The sequence below is a fragment of the Carex rostrata genome, chromosome 6 (genome assembly GCF_964058835.1).
Source record: "Carex rostrata chromosome 6, lpCarRost1.2, whole genome shotgun sequence".
Classification (NCBI taxonomy): Eukaryota; Viridiplantae; Streptophyta; class Magnoliopsida; order Poales; family Cyperaceae; genus Carex; species Carex rostrata.
Window position 1 is genome coordinate 11595810 of NC_135923.1, and position 12668 is coordinate 11608477.

Below are 12668 nucleotides of genomic sequence, written 5' to 3' on the forward strand. Positions count from 1 at the left end.
CTAAATTCTAAATTATAAGTAAATTAAATTTAAATTGTAAATTATAAATTATAAGTAAATTAAATTTAAATTATAAGTAAATTAAATTTAAATTATAAATAAATTAAATTTAAAATATAAAGAAATTAAATTTAAATTACAAATTAATTAAATTATAAATTATAAATAAATTATATTTAAATAACTCGAAATAATTTAAATCATTCAAATTAAATAATTAACTTTAAATAAATTTAACATAAATTAAATAAATTAAAATAAAATAATAAATAACTTACTGAGAGAAGACGCTCTGTGAAAGCGACATTACTCCGCAGGTTTTATAAACGAAATCAATGCAATTTCAGAAATTTTTTTTTCGGAAATTCCCTCTGTTTCCGGAAAATTTTTTTCCGGTTTCTCTTTCCGGAAATTTTTTTTCCGGAAATAGAGGTTGTTTCCGGAAATTTTTTTTCCGGTTTTAGAAGCCATTTCCGGAAATTTTTTTTCCGAAATGGGTAGATTTGGAAAAACACAGCCCAGTTGGATATTTTTTTAAATTTCATATTAAATTTGGATATTAATAAAAAATTCGGCTTGTTGCTTCCTAAATATTGAAGTAACGAGTCATAACAACCTCCAACACAAGCTAAAGTCTACAATAAATAACATGTGCCCATGGTTGCACTGAGTAGATCCTCCTGAAATTTACACATTTTTGTTTGAATTTATCAGAATAACTATTTAAGATCAGTAAACCTTAAGAAAGAAAAAACAATTTAAGATCAGTAAGAGAGAAAACAAAGTCAATGTGGCTGCTGCTAGGCTAGCATCAATTTTTTTATCTTTCCAAATAATACCACAAAATGAAAACATTGAAATCCAAATGAATAGGATATTTAATCAGAAACTTCATTGGGCAAGACATCTTAGGACGTGCTACCATATTCAACCAAGGCAAACAAATTGAGATTTTAAATTCATAGGCTAGAATGGATAATGATACCAAACAAGATGTGTTGAATATAGGCAACGTTGCACCATGGGTTCAAAAATTCAAATTAAAGGAATACAAATATTTAGCCTAAAGTTGAGCTTATTTCCTAAAAATTAGATATTGTTAAATAACACTAGATATTTTACTTCTCTAGATTTATCTCAAACTATAGATTAGTCGAGTAAATATTTCCATAGATCTATATAAAACTACAGCTGCATATGTCAAATGCAAATGTATTGTAAAAAAAGAAGAAAAACTTGTCCCATTTGGTAATGAACAATTGGTATATGAGCTCATGCAAAATTAATATATCTATAGGGATACTTGATTTGATTTTCGCTAAACCAACAACCATGTGTTACATACACAGTGTCCTGGAATTAATAATAAAAAAAGAACATATTGGTATATATGATACTTGTCTATATTAATCAAGCTACACTAATAGTCTCAACCACTGCCAACTATCCATAGATGGTGACTAAGGCAAGAAAATGCAACTATATTATTTGTACCGGTACATGTTGGCTAGCAGTTACCAAGAGGGTTGTACGTTACAGTATTTACCAAGCCGACCAGAGTTTGTTTACATCAAATTCAACATACTAATAACCCTCGATTATTAAATAACTAGGGATGCTACTTAAACATTAGTCAAGAAGCATTAGGTTCTCTGTCTAGCAGCTCTGGGAGCCAATATGCTATAGAATAGACAATTACATGTTAATGGCCAGTAAACAGAAATCGAGCTGCAATATAGAGTCCATAAAGGAGAAAACCCAAAATAGATATATTATATTCTTATCCTAAAGTTGGTTGATCAAGTATCTAGTTGAGCGAGACGTGGTGAGAATCGAGTAGGTGGTTTCCTAGAAACTATTTTTCTTCTCTTTGCAACATGGCTTTCAGCATCCTGACAAGTCTCCCCTGGAAAAAAATTAAATATATTGTTACATTTTATCTGTATGACTTTGCCAGCCTTCATGATGCGGTGGTTTTGGAAGTATTAGAGTAATTTCTTATGTTTCTGGCAAAATAAATATGTTGAAAAAGATATAGTTATATACATGTATTAATGCAATGATAGACTAGTAACATTGTATTCAAAACAATGGATAGTCTGACCAAAAGAGGTTTTTGGTCGGTAGGTGGATGATAATAATCTTTTGTGATAAAAATAAATTATTGATCATTTGCTTCTAACATGCTGAAATGCCCAATTGATCTGGCACAGGTTAGAAACTTAACTATAACTTGTAATGAATTTCACAAAACTAAGTGAGATGTGGTTTGCAATTTGTCAAATAGTAGGGACCAAAAAGAAACTTCGTAAAATAGTTTTTTGTGCTTTTGGCTAAAAAGAATAGCGTGTGATTTCGGAAAACAGATATAAATCACATAGGCCTTAATAGCTGCCTAAATAATCTCAATAATACTTTTTTGGTTGGTGGTTTAGGAGCGAGTGGAATGCAATTGATTCATGAAATTTTGCTAGATTTAGTGTAGATCTTATTCCCGGATAGGTGGACAGTGCTGATTAAGTCTGGTACCAGCTGGTCAGAGGCCTGGTGGGGATCAAGCAAATGCAGGAAGGACAATTTCTGCAGTGGTCTGATTTGCTTTGCATTCTGGATGTCAAAATAAGGAGTTTTGAGGGGCTATTTTGTAAAGTTGAAGAGCTGCCAGTGAATTTGTTTCTTTATTCAGAAAGGCAGCTGTGGCTAGCACCTTTCTGATTATTGTGGTTATTGCCTCTTTTCAGATGGCTTATAAGTGGGTAGGGATGAAGAAGGGCCTGTAATGATTTTCTGTTTTCTTAAGTGCTGACAGACGAAGGTGCTTTCTTGTACTTGATTGCTGAGCCTGGATGCTATAGGGGTTAACTGATTTTGTAGGTAGTAGTTTATTTTAGAGTTTGTTTGGTAACATCAACCTGTAACGCTTATTTTTCATTTAAGAAAAGAAAGACAACCAAAAAGCTAGAAATCCCAGAACAAATCTATATTTTGGGCTAGTACTAATTCAATAACATTTCACTGGTATTAGCATCTATGCATCTCTTTTACTGAGACAAATGCTGTTCAAGTTAGATATAATGAAATTCTCACCTTCAGAGTCTGAGATAGTGTTGCTAACAATGCTTGCACTAGTAGCAGCAGATGCAGATGGGGAGATGCATATCCTTTTCTTCTTCTCAGTTTTGACAGGTGTAATTACATATTCTGCATCAGGAGTGAAGCTACTGTTCCCTGCCTTCCTGTTACCTTTTCCAGTTCCCCTTGCTTTCTGATCTTGTGACCCTTGCATGTCAGCAATCTGATCTACACCCCCGCTCTTTGCAGCAGAACGAGTTGTCCTTCGAGGAATAACAGGGTCAACCCTCTCAGAGCCTGGATCAATACTAAGTCTTGTTCCAGTATCTGAGTTATAATCATATTGATTTGGTGTCAAATGAGGTTTCTTGGCTTGCTTAGGAGGTTCACTTGCTGGAAGAGCACCCGTAGAACGAGTTACCCTTCGAGGAATAACGGGGTCAACTTTCTCAGAGCCTGGATTCATACTAACTGTTCTTCCAGTATCTGAGTAATAATGCGATCGGTTTGGTGTCAAAGGAGGTTTCTTGGCTTGCTTAGGGTGTCTGCTTGCTGGAAGAGCACTTGCAAACGAAGCTATAGAATCACGTGCGGTAAGTGGGCTGAGCGAAGGGAAACCAGAAATTTCTTCAATTGATGATTCTGGTGACAGAGGGAATTTCTCTGATTGGTTTGGTAGTCCACTTACTGGAAGTGTGCATATAAAAGAAGCCAATGCTGCACGGGCAGCAAGGGGGCTGAGGAAAGAGAGACTGCCAGCCTTTTCTTTTGCCTCTTCCAGTGGGGGTTCGGTTTCTTGTTTACCCTTACTCCTGGTAACTCTTCTGCCAGTAGTTACCTCTTGTCTCTTATTAATTTTGAGTCCTTTCTGGTTAGCTGTAAGCAGAAAGAAGCTAAAGTCAGTAGTTTTTACAAGTATAGATGAGTCTTCTACAAAAGATCTATATACCTACAATACAATTTTGATATAGAAACTGCAATAGTACACAAATAAACAAAAATGGCTTCAAGGTAATGGATGAGCAGCTGCAAAATATTTCTACATTTAGTACTCTAGAAGACCAGCTCATGTCTGACCCTAATATTTGAAACAACAACAGTAAATTACTAAATCGGGAACATCACACTACTACCAAAAAAGTATATTAAAGTCCAGGAATTAGAGAAATACCTTTTTTAAGTCCTGCCGTAACATCTTTTGAGAAGTCTTCTCCTTGAGCCATGAAGCTGATGTCTTGCACTTGCTTTTCCAACAAATCATCCACATCTACTTCAAATAAATTTTCAGTTAATGGACTAACAAATGGAGAAGTTTCCATTTCTGCACTTGAATTTGTAGATGCTATGAACGCCTCAAAAACCGGATGGGTCTCAATATTCTTATCTGATAATAGCATGATGCTTGTGGATGGAACTCTTACTTTCTGATCTTTAAAATGAATTGGGAGCCATTTTAGTGAAAAGGTGCATCGGCATGCCAATCGGTCAGAGTGCCTTACTCTATTTATCTGCAAACAAAGCAAATATTCTTGACTACACAGAAATATGAAGTACTAAGTACCACTGTACCAACCATTAGTAACTCAAGTGGTAAGGCGAATTCTCACAGGTCAGGTTCAAGCCCCAGGTGAGGCAAAAAGATGTAGAAGTTTGGGTTATCTTCAAAAAAGAACCAAAAAAAACTATATTAGATTAAATGAATGACAAACACATAAAAGAACACCATAGAGTATTTTGATAAATCCATACCAAAATCATATATATTTTGGAAGCCATGCTAATCGCTAACATCAACATTTGGATTGCTGATCTAGGAGAATGGATTAATTGCTAATCTCTGATTATGCCAGAAATAGTGAACCTTATCCTTTACCATATGGGGATGATAGTGTGGGGGATACAAATGAAGGTTCACAAAAAATCATGCCAAAACAGCCCCTTGTGTAAAAAAAGATGATAGCGAGAATCTATTTGGTATTGCATGGTAGAGCAGCAGCTGAAGAAACTGGTATACCTTTTCCACAATAGCATCGAAGAATAAGTGGGAAGATGAAGCATCATGCAAGGCAAGAACACATTGGCCTTCTATCAACTGAGAACACTCGCCTTCTTGGAGAAATGCCGATCGGAACCGCAGCCGAGATGATCCCTCCTCTCTGCTTTCTATTCTATCATCTTCTTCTTCCTCTTCCCCACAATTTTCATATGCTACAATGATTGCAGCATTGCCCTCACTGCAACTCAAACAGCAATAGCTTCACTAATATAAAATTTCATTTATTTATAAGTTAATCAGTTAGTTAGAATATTGCATGCACATATTTCAACAAGGGTGATTATCTAGCATAAAGCAGAAAGTTGAAAGCGCGATCATTACAAATTCTGATCACAATTTAATCAGTTGCTTACACTGCCGGTCACGATCATTTAGCGAGGGAAGTCAGGGAACCCCGTAAAAAATGGGTTGCAGCATGATCGGCGTCGATTATCAAGCAACTAAGATTATCGGGAAGAAATGATTCGTACCTCAAGGAAATCTGACAAGGGTGCCACGATCCGTCCTGGCGCTTGCATTCGACCTCCATCAAATTGATCGATCTCGACTCCAAATCAGGTTCAAGCAATGGAAACAGAAGAGAGGGCAACGGGATATAGAAGAAAGGGCTCTATCCGATGTGCTCCTTCTCTCTTTCCACTATGGAGTCGCCCCAGTGGGAGAGAGGCGACTGTGTATACTGTTGTAGACCTGTCGTCGAGTTCACTTGTTATGTGATCCTACGGAGCATTTTAAGATATGTGCAAACCAGAGAAGGCATGTCTCTCGACGGTTCTGATTAGAGTGGAATAATTTACCATTTATTTATTATCAACAGGAATGATCAAATTAACAAAATTATTAACTGATTTCTTTAATTAGCACTTACCGTTAACAAACTTATTGTTACCAGGGATCCTATTCTCCGAGCCACACGCCGTTGGAGCTTTAGAAAGGAACAAAAGGTTCAGCGCGAGCCTTGGCAAAATAGTTCATAAAAATGACCGTCAAATTTGATTGAGCTCCGCATTTTTACAACATGGCGAAGTAAATCAATTCATAAAAACATGATATTTTCTTATGTTTGTCCCGTACAAAATACACATAAAAAGAAGAGAGACAATTTAACCACCAACCAGTTATGAGAAAAAAAATATATGCCATTTTAGTTTATTAGAATTTTTTTTTTATTCACTAAGGTTTTTTTTACCAACCGAAATCATAAAAATTCATCTTGTAGTATAGAATTTCTACTACTTTTGTATTGTAATTTTACTTTATAAAATTAGTTTAGAATTCAAACTTCTTACTTTCACACAATATTATGTATTATTTGATCTACATCAGAATTTGCACATTGTATCAATCGGACAACCAATATTTATATTCCTTTTTGTCGAAAATAACAATAGCGAAGGCTAAGCAACACTCCACGCAACAAAGAATGATAAAATGATGAACGATAAAATATTTTTTTAATTAAAATCAATGATAAAATAATAAGTCACAATATTCTATTTTTAATAAAAAATGTCATCGAATCAATGCTCTCATCAACATCGTGCTTCGTGCATTAATATCATCCATGCATAATGAAGGGGATTTGTATTCTTTCCAATTTTTTAAGTTTGGTCATACTCTCTCTACTAATGGAACTTTTTTTTTTTTTGAAAGCTTGATAGTGGGTACCAAGATTACATAAATTAGACATGTTTAGTACAACAATTCCTAATACAACTAATACATCTCATTTTACTACTAATGCACTTGAAAATTAAAATGCACTCTTCCAGCATCATGTTGAGGCCGCCCTTTATTGTGCCCAGCTAGCACTATCACAACGCAACCAAAGCTGCATTTCTTCTTTAATTCGGCCAACCAAAACTGTCGGTGGCAACCGCTTACCTCGGAAAATATATTCGTTTCGTTGCAACCAAATATTCCATAAAACCCCTACGAATCGTGTAATCCATACATTTTTCTTTTCCCGTTGGAGGCAATTATAATTTCGCCAAGAGCAATCCCAAGTTCCCCGAGATGTGTCTGTAAGTGTAATAAGACCTCGTTTCAACATATATAGTGTCATGAGTAAGGATTTTATTGTGCAGCCAAAGAAAGGAGAAGAACTTAACTTTCATGGGAGCAAACACAACGCTACAGATCCTCATATCCCCACTTAAACTTACCAGCCGCGACCAATATATATATTGTAGATAGAAGTAGAAGTATAGGAACCCGTACTGTTGCATCTCCAAATTAGAGTATCAGCTTGCTCAGTAAAATCAGGGAGCAGTTCGGTTGCTACTGGTAAAATCCATGGCCATTTATTAATCATGTCCCTAAGAGAGATGGTTTGTAGACGAGGTCTTGGGCCAGCCTTTTTGAGTGGTTTGAGCGATACACCACTCCATGGATCATACCAGAATGAAACCGATCGACCATCGATCACCTATCTCCCATTGAATACAACATTGGAATAAAGGGTTGATACGTACCAGCTGATTCTAGAAAACAGATCCATTAGCCATCCAAACTGTAGGGACATAAGAGTTTAGATTCAAACCTCGTAACCTCTTGGCTGTAACCGACCATAGGTCTTCATGGTTATATAGAAGCAGCCTTCCACCACCATCGAAGTAATAAGGCTGTATTCCTGTGGTTTAAATTAGGGATGCCTAGCCCTCCATAGGCCACATGACAGCATATTACTTCCCAGTTGATTAAGTGAACCCCTCTTCCTTGACCGATTTGATGAGTGTCAACCAAACAGTGCATAATACGTAGGATAAGTTCTCGGCTAGTATTATTTATTTATTATCTCTTTTATACATTGGTCATTGAAATACTCTATTCTAATTTTGGATGTTTATATATGCTCAATTTGAAATTTGAGATCATATATTTTTAAAATGTCCGTGTTGTCACTAGTGGAGAATATACAATTAGTGTCGCCTTAAAAAACCGACACTAATACTTTAGTATCGGTCGTTTACAAAAAACCAACACTAATAATATTAGTGTCGGCTATTTATATGTAGGCGACACTAATAACTGAGAATTAGTGTCGGCTGTTTATAAACAACCGACACTAATACTTAACAATTAGTGTCGGCTATTTATAAACAGCCGACACTAATTCTCAGTTATTAGTGTCGCCTATTTATAAACAGCCGACACTAAAGCTAAAAAGATTTCATTTTAAGTCCCGCGCACCTCTTTCAAACGCACGCCTAGGGTTTAAAAACGCACGCTTCTCTCCGATCTGATCTTCTCAAACCTAGCCGCTTCTTCTAGGCGAATACCAGAAGATGTGACAGGAACTCCACAGGAACTTCACGTCGCTTCACACTTCTCTCCGATATGGTCCTGCGCATGCTTCACGAAAAGGGGCGTAACTTTTGATCCGTCCGTCGGATCGGGCTGAAATTTTGACAGGAACTCCACAGCCCAAAACCGGAGGTGAAACAAATCTATGATTTGTTTCACTATTTTGCGGGCTCAGATTCGCGATCCGAGTCTTCCTTCATGGACTTTTGGTATAGTCTTTATAATTTTAGAGTTTTTAGGGTCTTTTATGTATTTTCTGTTTTAGGGTTTGTATGATATTTTATTTAGGGTCTTTTATGTATCTTTTATGTATTTTCTGTTTTAGGGTTTGTATGATAACAATAAATGAGCAATTTGGATGATATTTTATTTAGTGAGTGTTATTTGTAAATTATGATGAATTATTTGATATCTTTGTTTTATATATAGTTCAGCAAAAATATATGAGCATTCCAGAACAAAAATTTTCATTTTTAGAATTTTCTATGATTTATAGTGAATTTTTGAAATTTATTTAAAAAAAAAAAACATTAGTGTCGGCTATTTATTAAAAAGCCGACACTAATAAGTATTAGTGTCGGCTATTTATTAATTGGCCGACACTAATACTTATTAGTGTCGGCTTTTTAAGAAATAGCCGACACTAAAAGTTAGTATTAGTGTCGGCCATTTAATAAATAGCCGACACTAATGCCTTACTTTTAGTGTCGGCTATTTACAAAGTATTAGTATCAGCCCGATTAGTGTCGCCTAATGTCCGACACTAATACCCATAAACAGCCGACACTAATTCCAAGTTCTCCACTAGTGTGTTTTTACAAGTAAAACAAGTTTAATTTCAAATATTTGTCGACTATGCAATTTAATTATTAAAAAAAATTGATTGAGTAAATATAAAAAATATAATTTTTTTGCGTAATCAATAAAGACTAATTTAATATTATTTCCAACACAATTTTGTTTACACAATAAAATACGGAAAATAACTATTCTTTAGAGATAATCGTGACAAATGCATAAATGTCTTCTACAATATATACTTTGTTTTCCTGAGTCCGGCAAAGAAACACAAGTTTTCATAATCCCTTCTGGGAGATTATATTTCAACAACATTATCTCAAAAATGGTTGTAAGCGTTGCTTGACTTAACTTTTGAACAGTGGAGACGAATGTACGCGCGAGTGTGTCTATAACTCTATATAAAGAGAGAGAGTAGAGAGTAGAACTAGAGTGTTCTTAAGTTTACTAATTTTTTTTGTGAACTCATCTCTAAAATTTATCAGATTTATTTCAAATGAATAATTTGAACCTTTGAAACTCGTCTACCTTAATTTTTAAAATTTTGAATTAATTTTGTATAGAGTCAAGTGGTCAATGAACGTTCAAAAAATGACTTTATTAAAATTAATTTATAGATCTTTTAATTTTGACCGCTTGATTTTATTGTAAATTAATTGAAATTATTAAATTTTTTGCATGTAGACACATCACTCGTAATATAGACGGGTTTAATGGTTCGGATTTGTCATTTGAAGTAAATCCGGTAGCTAGATTTTAGATTTGAGTTCACAAGAAAGATTGGTGAACTTAGAAACATCTAGTTCTACTCTCTCTCTCTCTCTATATATATCTATCTATATATATATATATATATATATATATATATATATATATATATATATATATATATATATATATAGAGTACGGCTAACGCGCTTCCTCTAGCATATGGGCCGAAATGCTTCCGGTGGAAATTTGAAATTTCAAAATCCAAAAAGTCGATCTGAACCGTTCATCTCCTTCTCCATATTAATATCTGCTTGGAGACCAAATTTTACATTTTTCTGAATTTTTTTACTATTTATTAAGCCACTTTGAAAATCGCTGATCCAACGGTAGCTTCTGATTTTTACTGTTTGGCAAGCCACCGTTGGATCAGCAATTTTCAAAGTGGCTTAATAAATAGTAAAAAATTTCAGAAAAATGTAAAATTTGGTCTCCAGGCAGATATTAATATGGAGAAGAAGATGAACGGTTCAGATCGACTTTTTGAATTTTGAAATTTCAACTTTCCACCAGAAGCATTTCGGCCCATATGCTAGAGGAAGCGCGTTAGCCGTACTCTATATATATATATATATATATAGAGTACGGCTAACGCGCTTCCTCTAGCATATGGGCCGAAATGCTTCTGGTGGAAATTTGAAATTTCAAAATCCAAAAAGTCGATCTGAACCGTTCATCTTCTTCTCCATATTAATATCTGCCTGGAGACCAAATTTTACATTTTTCTGAAATTTTTTACTATTTATTAAGCCACTTTGAAAATCGCTGATCCAATGGTTTTACTGTTTTGTTAAGCCACCGTTGGATCAGCGATTTTCAAAGTGGCTTAATAAATAGTAAAAAATTTCAGAAAATTGTAAAATTTGGTCTCCAAGCAGATATTAATATGGAGAAGGAGATGAACGGTTCAGATCGACTTTTTAGATTTTCAAATTTCAAATTTTCACCGGAAGTATTTTGGCCCATATGCTAGAGGAAGCGCGTTAGCCGTACTCATATATATATATATATATAGAGATAGGCTAATGTGCTTTCGGTAGCATATGGGCCGAAATACACACGGTCCAAATTTGAAATTTTAAAATCCAAACGGTCGATCCGAACCGTTCATCTTATTCTCCATATTAATATCTTCTTAGAGACCAAATTTTACATTTTTCTGAATTTTTTTACTATTTATTAAGCCACCTTGAAAATCACTAATCCAACGGTTTTACTGTTTTGTGCAGCCACCGTTGGATCAACAATTTTGTAAAATACTTAATAAATAGTAAAAAAAATTCAGAAAAATGTAAAATTTGGTCTCCAAGCAGATATTAATATGGAGAAGAAGATGAACGGTTCAGATCGACCGTTTAGATTTTGAAATTTCAAATTTGGACCGTGTGTATTTCGGCCCATATGCTACCGAAAACACATTAGCCTATCTCTATATATATATATATATAAATATAATTCCTTTAGAGAAAAGCTGAAAAGGTATTAAATTAAGATCGTCCAGAATTTTGCGAAATATATAATATCTTATCAATACCAGTTACCTAGCAAACAAACTTGATAAACGAAATCTGATGAATGAACTAAGCAAGATGTACAAAAGATTAAAGGGCCCGTACTAATAGGTATGTTAAGGACCCAAAGGGGCTTAGTCCATTGGCCCAAGAAGATTCAAATCCTCTATGGTACGCAATGGGCCGCTTTGTCAGAGAAAACCACACGTGGCAAGGGTTTGCACTCCTGTAATTCCCAATGAAGCTCGGCAACACCTTTAAATTTGTATTAGAATTAGAGTGAGTCTATGGTACTATGCATATTACGATTTGGCACCATACTACGGCTCTATATTTGAGTTTTTAAATCCTAGTGGTCTATCCGAACCGTTCATCTTGTTCTCTATATTAATATGTGTTTGGAGACCAAATTTTATATTTTTTGAAAATTTTTTTTTACTATTTTTTTAAATTGATTGAAAATCACTGTTTTTGGATGGTCCAGAATTTTCAGATCAAGTGATTTTCTAAATATCTAAAAAAATAGTAAAAAAAAATTTCAAAAAATGTAAAATTTGATCTCCAAACACATATTAATATGGAGAACAAGATGAACGGTTCAGATCGACCGTTAGAATTTAAAAACTCAAATATAGAGCCGTAACACGGTGCCAAATCGTAATATGCATAGTACCATAGACTCACTCTTAGAATTAAGTCTCAAAGAAACTGAAAGAATTTAATATTTGAAAATTTTAATTTAGGAATAATAGTTATAAAAGCTAAAAAAATAGATAGAGATGTTTTAAAACTCGAACAAAAAAAAAATTAAAGATCCGAAAAGAAAAAGACTAAAGAAATTAAATGATCTTAATCTTTGTAAAAAAATCCGTGTTTAACGGAATTAAACGACAAAAAAAATTTAAAGAAGACTCTTTTAATTTTAAGAGAGCTTAAAAGAAGCTTTGCCGAACATTTTTCATTTTAATTGAAGACTCACTGGCTGCCAGATTTAATTTGTCTGCTACATTTTAGTTGAAACGAATTAATAACTCTGGAGCGAGCCAACGTGGAAGAGAAATAGATGGCTATGCCATGCATGCTGCCACCTGTTTTCTCTATCCAAGTTCCAAAACCACTTCTCCCTCATGATGCTCCACATTTCACCTTAATTAGTT

General features: G+C 34.4%; 1 protein-coding gene across 2 annotated transcripts; it reads right to left on the reverse strand.

The window, feature by feature from the left end:
• Positions 1-1560: 1560 nt before the first annotated feature.
• On the reverse strand, positions 1561-5829 carry LOC144555747 (uncharacterized). 2 transcript variants are annotated; one of them, XM_078304163.1, is made up of 5 exons: positions 5599-5829; positions 5087-5306; positions 4244-4580; positions 3088-3948; positions 1561-1906 (listed from the first exon to the last, which is right to left on the reverse strand). In XM_078304163.1, the coding sequence occupies exons 1-5, from the start codon at positions 5655-5657 to the stop codon at positions 1800-1802; spliced, it is 1584 nt and encodes a 527-aa protein (XP_078160289.1). In that variant the 5' UTR covers positions 5658-5829; the 3' UTR covers positions 1561-1799. The 2 variants fall into 2 exon arrangements, with proteins under 2 accessions (XP_078160289.1, XP_078160288.1); XM_078304162.1 differs by having other exon boundaries at positions 5087-5327.
• Positions 5830-12668: the final 6839 nt, after the last annotated feature.

Excerpts from the sequence above, each read along its gene's own strand:
- LOC144555747 (XM_078304162.1), bottom strand. The coding sequence starts at position 5,657 with ATGGAGGTCGAATGCAAGCGCCAGGACGGATCGTGGCACCCTTGTCAG. Across the intron at positions 5,328-5,598 it reads CCTTGTCAGATTTCCTTGAG|CTATTGCTGTTTGAGTTGCA; the intron begins GTACGAATCATT and ends ATATTAGTGAAG. Across the intron at positions 3,949-4,243 it reads TACGGCAGGACTTAAAAAAG|CTAACCAGAAAGGACTCAAA; the intron begins GTATTTCTCTAA and ends TTCTGCTTACAG.